The sequence below is a fragment of the Melanostigma gelatinosum genome (assembly GCF_949748355.1).
Source record: "Melanostigma gelatinosum genome assembly, chromosome: 12".
NCBI classification, from domain to species: domain Eukaryota; kingdom Metazoa; phylum Chordata; class Actinopteri; order Perciformes; family Zoarcidae; genus Melanostigma; species Melanostigma gelatinosum.
In genome coordinates this window covers 586,778-600,730 of record NC_136645.1, presented here as the reverse complement: position 1 = coordinate 600,730, position 13,953 = coordinate 586,778, and the positions used below count along the sequence as shown (strand labels likewise).

At 47.3% G+C, this 13,953-nt stretch overlaps 1 protein-coding gene across 3 annotated transcripts in view; it reads right to left on the bottom strand.

Annotated features, from left to right (window-relative positions):
* abhd12 (abhydrolase domain containing 12, lysophospholipase) overlaps positions 1-13,910 on the bottom strand; it is a 16,606-nt gene extending 2,696 nt beyond the window's left edge. For 2 of the 3 annotated variants that reach the window (XR_013772453.1, XM_079280518.1), the window contains exons 1-10: positions 13,491-13,591; positions 12,764-12,890; positions 12,330-12,451; positions 10,084-10,189; positions 8,724-8,843; positions 8,610-8,640; positions 6,379-6,424; positions 6,073-6,205; positions 5,808-5,845; positions 5,432-5,511 (exon numbers count right to left, since the gene is read on the bottom strand). Coding sequence is in view for 2 of the 3 variants with exons in the window: in XM_079280518.1 (XP_079136644.1) it covers positions 5,432-5,511; positions 5,808-5,845; positions 6,073-6,205; positions 6,379-6,424; positions 8,610-8,640; positions 8,724-8,843; positions 10,084-10,189; positions 12,330-12,451; positions 12,764-12,888 (801 nt within the window). In the remaining variant the exon portion in view is untranslated. Of the gene's footprint in view, positions 1-5,431; positions 5,512-5,807; positions 5,846-6,072; positions 6,206-6,378; positions 6,425-8,609; positions 8,641-8,723; positions 8,844-10,083; positions 10,190-12,329; positions 12,452-12,763; positions 12,891-13,490; positions 13,592-13,804 lie in introns of those variants that run through there. The other variant, XM_079280517.1, reaches the window with a different exon arrangement.
* Between the last annotated feature and the right edge of the window lie 43 nt (positions 13,911-13,953).

The following is a 13,953-nucleotide window of genomic DNA, read 5'->3' as shown; positions in this document are numbered from 1 at the left end:
AGGGCTGGTTCAGGTTTATAGTTAGGGCTGGTTCAGGTTTATAGTTAGGGCTGGTTCAGGTTTATAGTTAGGGCTGGTTCAGGTTTATAGTTAGGACTGGTTCAGGTTTGTAGTTAGGGCTGGTTCAGGTTTATAGTTAGGGCTGGTTCAGGTTTATAGTTAGGGCTGGCTCAGGTTTATAGTTAGGGCTGGCTCAGGTTTATAGTTAGGACTGGTTGAGGTTTATAGTTAGAGCTGGTTCAGGTTTATAGTGAGGGCTGGTTCAGGTTTATAGTTAGGGCTGGTTCAGGTTTATAGTTAGGGCTGGTTCAGGTTTATAGTTAGGACTGGTTCAGGTTTGTAGTTAGGGCTGGTTCAGGTTTATAGTTAGGGCTGGTTCAGGTTTATAGTTAGGACTGGTTCAGGTTTGTAGTTAGGGCTGGTTCAGGTTTATAGTTAGGGCTGGTTCAGGTTTATAGTTAGGGCTGGTTCAGGTTTATAGTTAGGGCTGGTTCAGGTTTATGGTTAGGGCTGGTTCAGGTTTATAGTTAGGGCTGGTTCAGGTTTATAGTTAGGGCTGGTTCAGGTTTATAGTTAGGGCTGGTTCAGGTTTATAGTTAGGGCTGGCTCAGGTTTATAGTTAGGGCTGGTTGAGGTTTATAGTTAGAGCTGGTTCAGGTTTATAGTGAGGGCTGGTTCAGGTTTATAGTTAGGGCTGGTTCAGGTTTATAGTTAGGGCTGGTTCAGGTTTATAGTTAGGACTGGTTCAGGTTTGTAGTTAGGGCTGGTTCAGGTTTATAGTGAGGGCTGGTTCAGGTTTATAGTGAGGGCTGGTTCAGGTTTATAGTTAGGGCTGGTTGAGGTTTATAGTTAGGACTGGTTCAGGTTTATAGTTAGGACTGGTTCAGGTTTATAGTGAGGGCTGGTTCAGGTTTATAGTTAGGGCTGGCTCAGGTTTATAGTTAGGGCTGGTTGAGGTTTATAGTTAGGGCTGGCTCAGGTTTATAGTGAGGGCTGGTTCAGGTTTATAGTTAGGGCTGGCTCAGGTTTATAGTTAGGGCTGGTTGAGGTTTGTAGTTAGGGCTGGTTCAGGTTTATAGTTAGGGCTGGTTCAGGTTTATAGTTAGGGCTGGTTCAGGTTTATAGTTAGGGCTGGCTCAGGTTTATAGTTAGGGCTGGTTGAGGTTTGTAGTTAGGGCTGGTTCAGGTTTATAGTTAGGGCTGGTTCAGGTTTATAGTTAGGGCTGGCTCAGGTTTATAGTTAGGGCTGGCTCAGGTTTATAGTTAGGGCTGGTTCAGGTTTATAGTTAGGGCTGGCTCAGGTTTATAGTTAGGGCTGGCTCAGGTTTATAGTTAGGGCTGGCTCAGGTTTATAGTTAGGGCTGGCTCAGGTTTATAGTTAGGGCTGGCTCAGGTTTATAGTTAGGGCTGGTTCAGGTTTATAGTTAGGGCTGGTTCAGGTTTATAGTTAGGGCTGGTTCAGGTTTATAGTTAGGGCTGGCTCAGGTTTATAGTTAGGGCTGGTTGAGGTTTGTAGTTAGGGCTGGTTCAGGTTTATAGTTAGGGCTGGTTCAGGTTTATAGTTAGGGCTGGCTCAGGTTTATAGTTAGGGCTGGCTCAGGTTTATAGTTAGGACTGGTTGAGGTTTATAGTTAGAGCTGGTTCAGGTTTATAGTGAGGGCTGGTTCAGGTTTATAGTTAGGGCTGGTTCAGGTTTATAGTTAGGGCTGGTTCAGGTTTATAGTTAGGACTGGTTCAGGTTTGTAGTTAGGGCTGGTTCAGGTTTATAGTTAGGGCTGGTTCAGGTTTATAGTTAGGACTGGTTCAGGTTTGTAGTTAGGGCTGGTTCAGGTTTATAGTTAGGGCTGGTTCAGGTTTATAGTTAGGGCTGGTTCAGGTTTATAGTTAGGGCTGGTTCAGGTTTATGGTTAGGGCTGGTTCAGGTTTATAGTTAGGGCTGGTTCAGGTTTATAGTTAGGGCTGGTTCAGGTTTATAGTTAGGGCTGGTTCAGGTTTATAGTTAGGGCTGGCTCAGGTTTATAGTTAGGGCTGGTTCAGGTTTATAGTTAGGGCTGGTTCAGGTTTATAGTTAGGGCTGGCTCAGGTTTATAGTTAGGGCTGGTTGAGGTTTATAGTTAGAGCTGGTTCAGGTTTATAGTGAGGGCTGGTTCAGGTTTATAGTTAGGGCTGGTTCAGGTTTATAGTTAGGGCTGGTTCAGGTTTATAGTTAGGACTGGTTCAGGTTTGTAGTTAGGGCTGGTTCAGGTTTATAGTGAGGGCTGGTTCAGGTTTATAGTTAGGGCTGGTTCCGTTTATAGTTAGGGCTGGTTCAGGTTTATAGTTAGGACTGGTTCAGGTTTATAGTTAGGACTGGTTCAGGTTTATAGTTAGAGCTGGTTCAGGTTTATAGTTAGGGCTGGTTCAGGTTTATAGTTAGAGCTGGTTCAGGTTTATAGTTAGGACTGGTTCAGGTTTATAGTTAGAGCTGGTTCAGGTTTATAGTTAGGGCTGGTTCAGGTTTATAGTTAGGGCTGGTTCAGGTTTATAGTTAGGGCTGGTTCAGGTTTATAGTTAGAGCTGGTTCAGGTTTATAGTTAGGGCTGGTTCCGTTTATAGTTAGGGCTGGTTCAGGTTTATAGTTAGGACTGGTTCAGGTTTATAGTTAGAGCTGGTTCAGGTTTATAGTTAGAGCTGGTTCAGGTTTATAGTTAGGACTGGTTCAGGTCTATAGTTAGGGCTGGTTCAGGTTTATAGTTAGGGCTGGTTCAGGTTTATAGTTAGGGCTGGTTCAGGTTTATAGTTAGGGCTGGTTCAGGTTTATAGTTAGGGCTGGATCAGGTTTATAGTTAGGGCTGGTTCAGGTCTATAGTTAGGGCTGGATCAGGTTTATAGTTAGGGCTGGTTCAGGTCTATAGTTAGGGCTGGATCAGGTTTATAGTTAGGGCTGGATCAGGTTTATAGTGAGGGCTGGTTCAGGTTTATAGTTAGGGCTGGTTCAGGTTTATAGTTAGGGCTGGATCAGGTTTATAGTTAGGGCTGGTTCAGGTCTATAGTTAGGGCTGGATCAGGTTTATAGTTAGGGCTGGTTCAGGTTTATAGTTAGGGCTGGTTCAGGTTTATAGTTAGGGCTGGATCAGGTTCATAGATATGGCTGGTTCAGGTTTATAGTTAGGGCTGGTTCAGGTCTATAGTTAGGGCTGGATCAGGTTTATAGTTAGGGCTGGCTCAGGTTCATAGATATGGCTGGTTCAGGTTTATAGTTAGGGCTGATTCAGGTTTATAGTTAGGGCTGGTTCAGGTTTATAGTTAGGGCTGGATCAGGTTCATAGATATGGCTGGTTCAGGTTTATAGTTAGGGCTGGTTCAGGTTTATAGTTAGGGCTGGATCAGGTTTATAGTTAGGGCTGGATCAGGTTCATAGATATGGCTGGTTCAGGTTTATAGTTAGGGCTGGTTCAGGTTTATAGTTAGGGCTGGATCAGGTTCATAGATATGGCTGGTTCAGGTTTATAGTTAGGGCTGGTTCAGGTTTATAGTTAGGGCTGGATCAGGTTTATAGTTAGGGCTGGTTCAGGTCTATAGTTAGGGCTGGATCAGGTTTATAGTTAGGGCTGGATCAGGTTTATAGTGAGGGCTGGATCAGGTTTATAGTTAGGGCTGGTTCAGGTCTATAGTTAGGGCTGGATCAGGTTTATAGTTAGGGCTGGTTCAGGTCTATAGTTAGGGCTGGATCAGGTTTATAGTTAGGGCTGGTTCAGGTCTATAGTTAGGGCTGGATCAGGTTTATAGTTAGGGCTGGTTCAGGTCTATAGTTAGGGCTGGCTCAGGTTCATAGATATGGCTGGTTCAGGTTTATAGTTAGGACTGGATCAGGTTTATAGTTAGGGATGGTTCAGGTCTATAGTTAGGGCTGGCTCAGGTTCATAGATATGGCTGGTTCAGGTTTATAGTTAGGGCTGGATCAGGTTTATAGTGAGGGCTGGCTCAGGTTCATAGATATGGCTGGTTCAGGTTTATAGTTAGGACTGGTTCAGGTTTATAGTTAGGGCTGGTTCAGGTTTATAGTTAGGGCTGGTTCAGGTTTATAGTTAGGGCTGGTTCAGGTTTATAGTTAGGGCTGGTTCAGGTTTATAGTTAGGGCTGGTTCAGGTTTATAGTTAGGGCTGGTTCAGGTTTATAGTTAGGGCTGGTTCAGGTTTATAGTTAGGGCTGGTTCAGGTTTATAGTTAGGGCTGGTTCAGGTTTATAGTTAGGGCTGGATCAGGTTCATAGATATGGCTGGTTCAGGTTTATAGTTAGGGCTGGATCAGGTTCATAGATATGGCTGGTTCAGGTTTATAGTTAGGGCTGGTTCAGGTCTATAGTTAGGGCTGGATCAGGTTCATAGATATGGCTGGTTCAGGTTTATAGTTAGGACTGGTTCAGGTTTATAGTTAGGGCTGGATCAGGTTCATAGATATGGCTGGTTCAGGTTTATAGTTAGGGCTGGATCAGGTTTATAGTGAGGGCTGGCTCAGGTTCATAGATATGGCTGGTTCAGGTTTATAGTTAGGACTGGTTCAGGTTTATAGTTAGGGCTGGTTCAGGTTTATAGTTAGGGCTGGTTCAGGTTTATAGTTAGGGCTGGTTCAGGTTTATAGTTAGGGCTGGTTCAGGTTTATAGTTAGGGCTGGTTCAGGTTTATAGTTAGGGCTGGTTCAGGTTTATAGTTAGGGCTGGTTCAGGTTTATAGTTAGGGCTGGTTCAGGTTTATAGTTAGGGCTGGTTCAGGTTTATAGTTAGGGCTGGTTCAGGTTTATAGTTAGGGCTGGTTCAGGTTTATAGTTAGGGCTGGTTCAGGTTTATAGTTAGGGCTGGTTCAGGTTTATAGTTAGGGCTGGTTCAGGTTTATAGTTAGGGCTGGATCAGGTTCATAGATATGGCTGGTTCAGGTTTATAGTTAGGGCTGGATCAGGTTCATAGATATGGCTGGTTCAGGTTTATAGTTAGGGCTGGTTCAGGTCTATAGTTAGGGCTGGATCAGGTTCATAGATATGGCTGGTTCAGGTTTATAGTTAGGGCTGGATCAGGTTTATAGTTAGGGCTGGATCAGGTTTATAGTTAGGGCTGGATCAGGTTTATAGTTAGGGCTGGATCAGGTTTATAGTTAGGGCTGGTTCAGGTTTATAGTTAGGACTGGTTCAGGTTTATAGTTAGGACTGGTTCAGGTTTATAGTTAGGACTGGTTCAGGTTTATAGTTAGGACTGGTTCAGGTTTATAGTTAGGGCTGGTTCAGGTCTATAGTTAGGGCTGGATCAGGTTTATAGTTAGGACTGGTTCAGGTTTATAGTTAGGGCTGGATCAGGTTTATAGTTGGGGCTGGATCAGGTTTGGGGTTCAGTGTGTAGGACATTCGGAGGAGCCGGGCATCGAACCACCGACCTGCTCTACGTGTGTGTGTGTGTGTGTTACCATGGAGAACGGGTGGCTCCGGGCCTCCTCTCTGATGTTGGTGAATGGAGACTCTAAGATCAGAGCGTCAGGGGGACTTCCTGTCAATGACATCATGAATATTAAGAGTCTTACATGAAACTTACTGTAACATATCTCATAGATATAGATATAATAAATACAACCTCCGAAAGCTGTTTATTCTAATTACACGGAACACATGTGGAACCCAACGAGGATAAATGAACGTTTACGTTAATTAGTGGAATATTAATGAGTCATATCGTCAGATGAGTAAAACTGTCTGTTCCTGAATAACGTAAACAATCATTGATCAGCTGATATAAGTTATTGATGCAACCGAGTGTGTGTGTGTGTGTGTGTGTGTGTGTCAGACCTCTGTCACACAGCCGTCTGACCAGGTTTGTGGCAACTCTGAAAAACAAAACATTCAGATTAAATAATTTAACCCTGGTACTGAACGGAGTGTGTGTGTGTGTGTATATATATATATATATATATATGTGTGTGTCTATATGTGTGTGTGTGTGTGTCTATAGGTGTGTGTATACTATATATGTATCTGTGTGTGTGTCTATATGTATCTCTGTGTGTGTGTGTCTATGTGTATCGGTGTGTCTATAGGTGTTTGTGTGTCTTACCCCGTCCCCAGAGAGTGTCCCCAGATGTAAAGCGGCGTTTTGTCGTTCAGACGCTGTTTCAGCCAATCGTAGACGAAGAGAGCGTCTGATGTCATCCCACCCTCTGATGGAGAGCCGTCTGAATCCCCCCACCCTGTGCGCGCACACACACACACACACACACACACACACACACACACACACACACACACACACACACACACACACACACACACACACACACACACACACACACACAGTTCAGATGTACAGATGTATTAAAGCAGTGTTGCTTGTTATAAATATGTGAAGAAGAAGAGTTCTCACCTCTGTAATCAAAGGTCACGACGTGGTGACCTAATGAACTGAGGACCTGAATGAAGACAGAGAGGAGAGTCACCTGTACAGAAGAAGTTCAGAGGAACTCTCAGGTCACGTTAACACAATGTTTCCTGTCAGTTCCCAATTTACATTTTCAAAAATAAATGAATAAACTATTGCAATATGTATGGCATCGCGATATATTGTATCGCGATATAGCGCATCGTATCGTGATATAGCGTACCGTGACTCATCGTGATGTAGCGTACCGTGACTCGTCGTGATGTAGCGTACCGTGACTCGTCGTGATGTAGCGTACCGTGACTCATCGTGATGTAGCGTACCGTGACTCATCGTGATGTAGCGTACCGTGACTCATCGTGATGTAGCGTACCGTGACTCATCGTGATGTAGCGTACCGTGACTCATCGTGATGTAGCGTACCGTGACTCATCGTGATGTAGCGTACCGTGACTCGTCGTGATGTAGCGTACCGTGACTCATCGTGATGTAGCGTACCGTGACTCAACGTGATGTAGCGTACCGTGACTCAACGTGATGTAGCGTACCGTGACTCGTCGTGATGTAGCGTACCGTGACTCATCGTGATGTAGCGTACCGTGACTCGTCGTGATGTAGCGTACCGTGACTCGTCGTGATGTAGCGTACCGTGACTCGTCGTGATGTAGCGTACCGTGACTCGTCGTGATGTAGCGTACCGTGACTCGTCGTGATGTAGCGTACCGTGACTCGTCGTGATGTAGCGTACCGTGACTCGTCGTGATGTAGCGTACCGTGACTCGTCGTGATGTAGTGTACCGTGACTCGTCGTGATGTAGCGTACCGTGACTTATCGTGATGTAGCGTACCGTGACTCATCGTGATGTAGCGTACCGTGACTCATCGTGATGTAGCGTACCGTGACTCATCGTGATGTAGCGTACGTGACTCATCGTGATGTAGCGTACCGTGACTCATCGTGATGTAGCGTACCGTGACTCATCGTGATGTAGCGTACCGTGACTCGTCGTGATGTAGCGTACGTGACTCGTCGTGATGTAGCGTACCGTGACTCATCGTGATGTAGCGTACCGTGACTCATCGTGATGTAGCGTACCGTGACTCATCGTGATGTAGCGTACGTGACTCATCGTGATGTAGCGTACCGTGACTCATCGTGATGTAGCGTACCGTGACTCATCGTGATGTAGCGTACCGTGACTCAACGTGATGTAGCGTACCGTGACTCATCGTGATGTAGCGTACCGTGACTCAACGTGATGTAGCGTACCGTGACTCATCGTGATGTAGCGTACCGTGACTCATCGTGATGTAGCGTACCGTGACTCATCGTGATGTAGCGTACCGTGACTCATCGTGATGTAGCGTACCGTGACTCATCGTGATGTAGCGTACCGTGACTCATCGTGATGTAGCGTACCGTGACTCATCGTGATGTAGCGTACCGTGACTCATCGTGATGTAGCGTACGTGACTCATCGTGTATTGTGATACGTATCATATCGTGCTTTCCCTATTCTGTATGTTAATTATTAAAATCAAACAGTCAGTCATAAACTCTAATTATATTAAACTACAGACTCATTGTTTCCTAAATACCTTCACTCCATGTGTTGGTGTTCAGACTTTAAAACAACATTTGCACTGCAGTCAGTATATAACAAAGGAAAGCTCTCACCTGTATGAACACAATGATAATAAGAACAGAGCAGGACTGTAGACGCCATTACTCTGATTGGTGTTGTACCGGTACATTCTATACTTTTAAGGAAATTATAGTCATGCTACAGATTGTACATCAAACCATGCTGATTATGATTTACTGTTGAACCTGTTAAGATGTTGCTGCCGAAATGATTATGACGCAATGATGACGTCAGGGGGCGTTAACTCTTTATGTAGACCTCACCTGAGGACGTGCAGGTGTGTTCGTTCGACTAGAGAGCGGAAGGGCGAACTATTTTCAACCGCATTACGCATTACGCATTACGCACTACGCATTACGAAACCGCATTATGAGACAAAGCGGACTTTTCTGTTTAAGATTATTTCCATGTATGCTTCTGATGCTGTTCTGGAATAAAAGAAAGTTTTGAAGTGACACTACGAGACTGCTCGTTAATCGACCGACCGCTCCTACAAGGACTGTGTATGAACATCACATCTTCATGGCTCATTAATGTGAATATAATAACAGACGACAGGCTTAAACTGACCTTGTAGAGCTGAACTCGGTGGTCTCCTCCTCTGTAGAGACACAAACAGGTCAAAGGTCAAACAGCGACTGATGGGTGTGTTTGTGTCTCTGTGTGCGTGTATCTGTGGGTCACCTGGTCCCTGCGTTTCCATGGAGATAGAGGATGACAGAGTGGGTGGAGCTAAAGGTGGAGGCGTACCAGTCGCCTCGTTTCCCCCGAGCTTCTCTCCACATCTGAGCAGGAACTGTGTGCCTGAAACACACACACACACACGCACACACGCACACGCACACGCACACACGCACACAGACAGACACACACACGCACACACGCACACACACACACACACGCACACACACAAAATTGTATTTGACTGATTGAAGTCCTGAGATGTTTAGAATCTACTTTTCAAAAACTTTTCTGTTTGCTGCCTTTAATTGAAGGATATTAATACATTTCTGCATTTTACTTTACCACTGTATTTTATTTCTTACACTGTTTTTTAATGTTTTAATGAATGTTCTAAATTGTTTTTAAATCTCCTTTTGCCTCATGTTTTGATGTTTTAATGGTTTTGTGTGAAGCACTTTGAATTACCTCGTTGTTGAAATGTGCTGTACAAATCAACGTACCTTTATTGAGAGCAGAATAAAGAACATAATAAATATAAATAGTATAACTGTGAGTGTCTCCCTTTGTATGTGTGTGTGTGTGTCTCTGTGTGTGTGTGTCTCTCTGTGTGTGTGTGTGTCTCTGTGTGTGTCTCTCTGTGTGTGTGTGTGTGTCTCTGTGTGTGTGTGTGTGTGTGTCTCTGTGTGTGTGTGTCTCTGTGTGTGTGTGTGTGTGTGTCTCTCTGTGTGTGTGTGTGTGTGTGTGTCTGTCTGTGTGTGTGTGTGTGTGCGTGTGTCTGTGTCTCTGTGTGTGTGTCTCTGTGTATGTGTGTGTGTGTGTGTGTGTCTCTGTGTGTATGTGTGTGTGTGTGTGTGTGTGTGTCTCTGTGTGTGTGTGTGTCTCTGTGTATGTGTGTGTGTGTCTCTGTGTGTATGTCTCTGTGTGTGTGTGTGTCTCTGTGTGTGTGTGTCTCTGTGTGTGTGTGTGTGTGTGTCTCTCTGTGTGTGTGTGTGTGTGTGTGTCTGTCTGTGTGTGTGTGTGTGTGCGTGTGTCTGTGTCTCTGTGTGTGTGTCTCTGTGTATGTGTGTGTGTGTGTGTGTGTCTCTGTGTGTATGTGTGTGTGTGTGTGTGTGTGTGTCTCTGTGTGTGTGTGTGTGTCTCTGTGTGTATGTCTCTGTGTGTGCGTGTGTCTGTGTCTCTGTGTGTGTGTCTCTGTGTGTGTGTGTGTCTCTGTGTATGTGTGTGTGTGTGTGTGTGTCTCTGTGTGTATGTGTGTGTGTGTGTGTGTGTGTGTGTGTGTGTGTGTGTGTGTCTCTGTGTGTGTGTGTGTCTCTGTGTATGTGTGTGTGTGTGTGTGTGTATGTCTCTCTGTGTCTCTTACCAGACTCCGATCTTCAGTCCGGTCTCTGGCTCCAGGTAGAAGTTGTGTGTGTGGTTCAGTCCCAGGTCCAGAGGTCTCTTCAGGTCGATGAAGTACGGCATCCTCACTGGGGGGGTTACATGACATTCTCCTGTTACGCAGGAGGCGTGCAGAGAGACAGACAGACAGGAGACGTGCAGAGAGACAGACAGGAGGCGTGCAGAGAGAGACAGACAGGAGGCGTGCAGAGAGAGACAGACAGGAGGCGTGCAGAGAGAGACAGACAGGAGGCGTGCAGAGAGAGACAGACAGGAGGCGTGCAGAGAGAGACAGACAGGAGGCGTGCAGAGAGAGACAGACAGGAGGCGTGCAGAGAGACAGACAGGAGGCGTGCAGAGAGAGACAGACAGGAGGTGTGCAGAGAGAGAGAGACAGGCAGGAGGCGTGCAGAGAGAGACAGACAGGAGGCGTGCAGAGAGAGACAGACAGGAGGCGTGCAGAGAGAGACAGACAGGCAGGAGGCGTGCAGAGAGACAGACAGGAGGCGTGCAGAGAGACAGACAGGAGGCGTGCAGAGAGAGACAGGCAGGAGGCGTGCAGAGAGAGACAGACAGGAGGCGTGCAGAGAGAGACAGACAGGAGGCGTGCAGAGAGACAGACAGGAGGCGTGCAGAGAGAGACAGACAGGAGGCGTGCAGAGAGACAGACAGGAGGCGTGCAGAGAGAGAGACAGACAGGAGGCGTGCAGAGAGAGAGACAGACAGGAGGCGTGCAGAGAGAGACAGACAGGCAGGAGGCGTGCAGAGAGAGACAGACAGGCAGGAGGCGTGCAGAGAGAGACAGACAGGAGGCGTGCAGAGAGAGACAGACAGACAGGAGGCGTGCAGAGAGAGACAGACAGGAGGCGTGCAGAGAGACAGACAGGAGGCGTGCAGAGACAGACAGACAGGAGGCGTGCAGAGAGACAGACAGGAGGCGTGCAGAGAGACACAGACAGGAGGCGTGCAGAGAGACAGACAGACAGGAGGCGTGCAGAGAGACAGACAGGAGGCGTGCAGAGAGAGACAGACAGGAGGCGTGCAGAGAGAGACAGACAGACAGGAGGCGTGCAGAGAGACAGACAGGAGGCGTGCAGAGAGAGACAGACAGGAGGCGTGCAGAGAGAGACAGACAGACAGGAGGCGTGCAGAGAGACAGACAGGAGGCGTGCAGAGAGAGACAGACAGGAGGCGTGCAGAGAGAGAGACAGACAGACAGGAGGCGTGCAGAGAGAGAGACAGACAGGAGGCGTGCAGAGAGAGAGAGACAGGCAGGAGGCGTGCAGAGAGAGACAGGCAGGAGGCGTGCAGAGAGACAGACAGGAGGCGTGCAGAGAGACAGACAGGAGGCGTGCAGAGAGACAGACAGGAGGCGTGCAGAGAGAGACAGACAGGAGGCGTGCAGAGAGACAGACAGGAGGCGTGCAGAGAGACAGACAGGAGGCGTGCAGAGAGAGAGACAGACAGGAGGCGTGCAGAGAGAGACAGACAGGAGGCGTGCAGAGAGACAGACAGGAGGCGTGCAGAGAGACAGACAGGAGGCGTGCAGAGAGAGAGACAGACAGGAGGCGTGCAGAGAGAGACAGACAGGAGGCGTGCAGAGAGACAGACAGGAGGCGTGCAGAGAGAGAGACAGGAGGCGTGCAGAGAGAGAGACAGACAGGAGGCGTGCAGAGAGACAGACAGGAGGCGTGCAGAGAGACAGACAGGAGGCGTGCAGAGAGAGAGACAGGAGGCGTGCAGAGAGACAGACAGGAGGCGTGCAGAGAGAGAGACAGGAGGCGTGCAGAGAGACAGACAGGAGGCGTGCAGAGAGAGAGACAGGAGGCGTGCAGAGAGACAGACAGGAGGCGTGCAGAGAGACAGACAGGAGGCGTGCAGAGAGAGAGACAGGAGGCGTGCAGAGAGACAGACAGGAGGCGTGCAGAGAGAGAGACAGGAGGCGTGCAGAGAGACAGACAGGAGGCGTGCAGAGAGACAGACAGGAGGCGTGCAGAGAGAGAGACAGGAGGCGTGCAGAGAGACAGACAGGAGGCGTGCAGAGAGACAGACAGGAGGCGTGCAGAGAGAGAGACAGGAGGCGTGCAGAGAGAGACAGACAGGCAGGAGGCGTGCAGAGAGAGACAGACAGGCAGGAGGCGTGCAGAGAGAGACAGACAGCTATACAACAGGATTAAAGTGTCTATTTTCGATGCTTCTTTTGTTTCCTCCCTCCCTTCAATCACTCACTGAAGTTGAGGAAGACGAGTTTGGCCTGGATGGACGGACACAGTTTGACGATGAAGGGAATGGAGACGTAGACGACCAGCAGCCACAGAATCATCCTCTTCATCTTCCCCATCAGACCCAACCTGAGGACAGACAGGAGAGGATACACACATGTATTAATATATATACATACATACATATGCATATATATACATATGCATATATGTATATATATGCATATGTATATATACACACACACACATAATATTTGATCTTTACGAGTTATATTTTATGATATGAATGATATATCACAATTATGTTATGTTTTATTTAATAAATAAGACAACAAGATGAACACAGATGAGTTTCATAGTTCCTGTGAACTTTCCATCCTTTTTGTCTAAAGTGACACTTTGTGTTGTGATCACGTGACTTTGTTGTTCTTGTGGTCTTACCTGCTGAACGGTTTCCCCATGCCCCCCGCGTCTCCTCCCGGTCCCTGCCGGTCCCGCTGCTTCAGGTCCGGGTCTCTCCTGTCCAGCAGAGTTCCACTGTCCTCCGGGTTATTCCGCTTTCGCATCACTGTGAACGTGAACGACAAAAAAAACCCGTTAACCGGAGGAGGAGTCCGTTACCGACACACGGAGCTGAGTCCCCCCCTGCTGTGAGACTCCCAGACGGATCGAGCTCTCCGCGTGCACTGAGGACCCGCAGAGAACAGCTGATCAGCGCACCGGCCGCCGCGGGCCAATCAGAGAGCAAGAAACACGAACACGTGGTCATCACCGTGCTGCATCCACGAGCGTCGGAGCAACGAACACCAAAACAAACCCGGTGAATGAAGGAGTGCATGGTGCCTTCAGGTACACCTCGTAAACTCTGAGATGTAGTACAGTAAGAAGTACTATATGTACCGCTGAGGTGTAGTACAGTATAAATTACGCTACATAATATAAGTACTCAAGTACAGACCACATGTGTACTTTAGTACAGTACTTGTGAACTCCCTGACATTAGGGGCCTTTAACTCCTCACGACCCTGAACGCATCACACGTTCTGTTTATCTTCAGTGTCTCTGTTATTAATGTTGTTAATGTCATTAATGTTGTTGATGCTATTAATGGTGTTGGTGTTATTAGACTCAGAACATAAATGTTACGTCAGCAGAAATAGATATTTACCATTTCCGAGCCTCTTTGCTTTCACTTGAACGCAGCATTCTACAAAGCTAGGTGTTTAGCATCGAAGCTAATCAGCAGAAACAGGAAGCGGCTCCTAAACAAAACCTACAATATCCCACGTATTCTTCACAGGTGTACAACAACACACGGAGTCTCTCCTGAGGACTCGGAACGGAATGTAAAAGCTGTCGGACGGGTTTTTATTTTTAGCCGCTGTTCGCTAACCGGAAGTCAGACTGCGGGATTAAAAATGGCGACGAACGGCTCATTTGTGCTTTAAACCGTGAGCGTTAAATACAAGAACAAACTCTCACCGCTCGGTCTGGATGGAATAAAGCGGCGTCACAGCATCGTTACTGTTAATAAATAAAGCGGTTATTAAAGGCTGGTTTAATACGCGACAAGCTCGCTTCGCGGGTCTCTCCAAGTTTGTCCCAACGCGGCCGCCGGAGCGACACGGCCA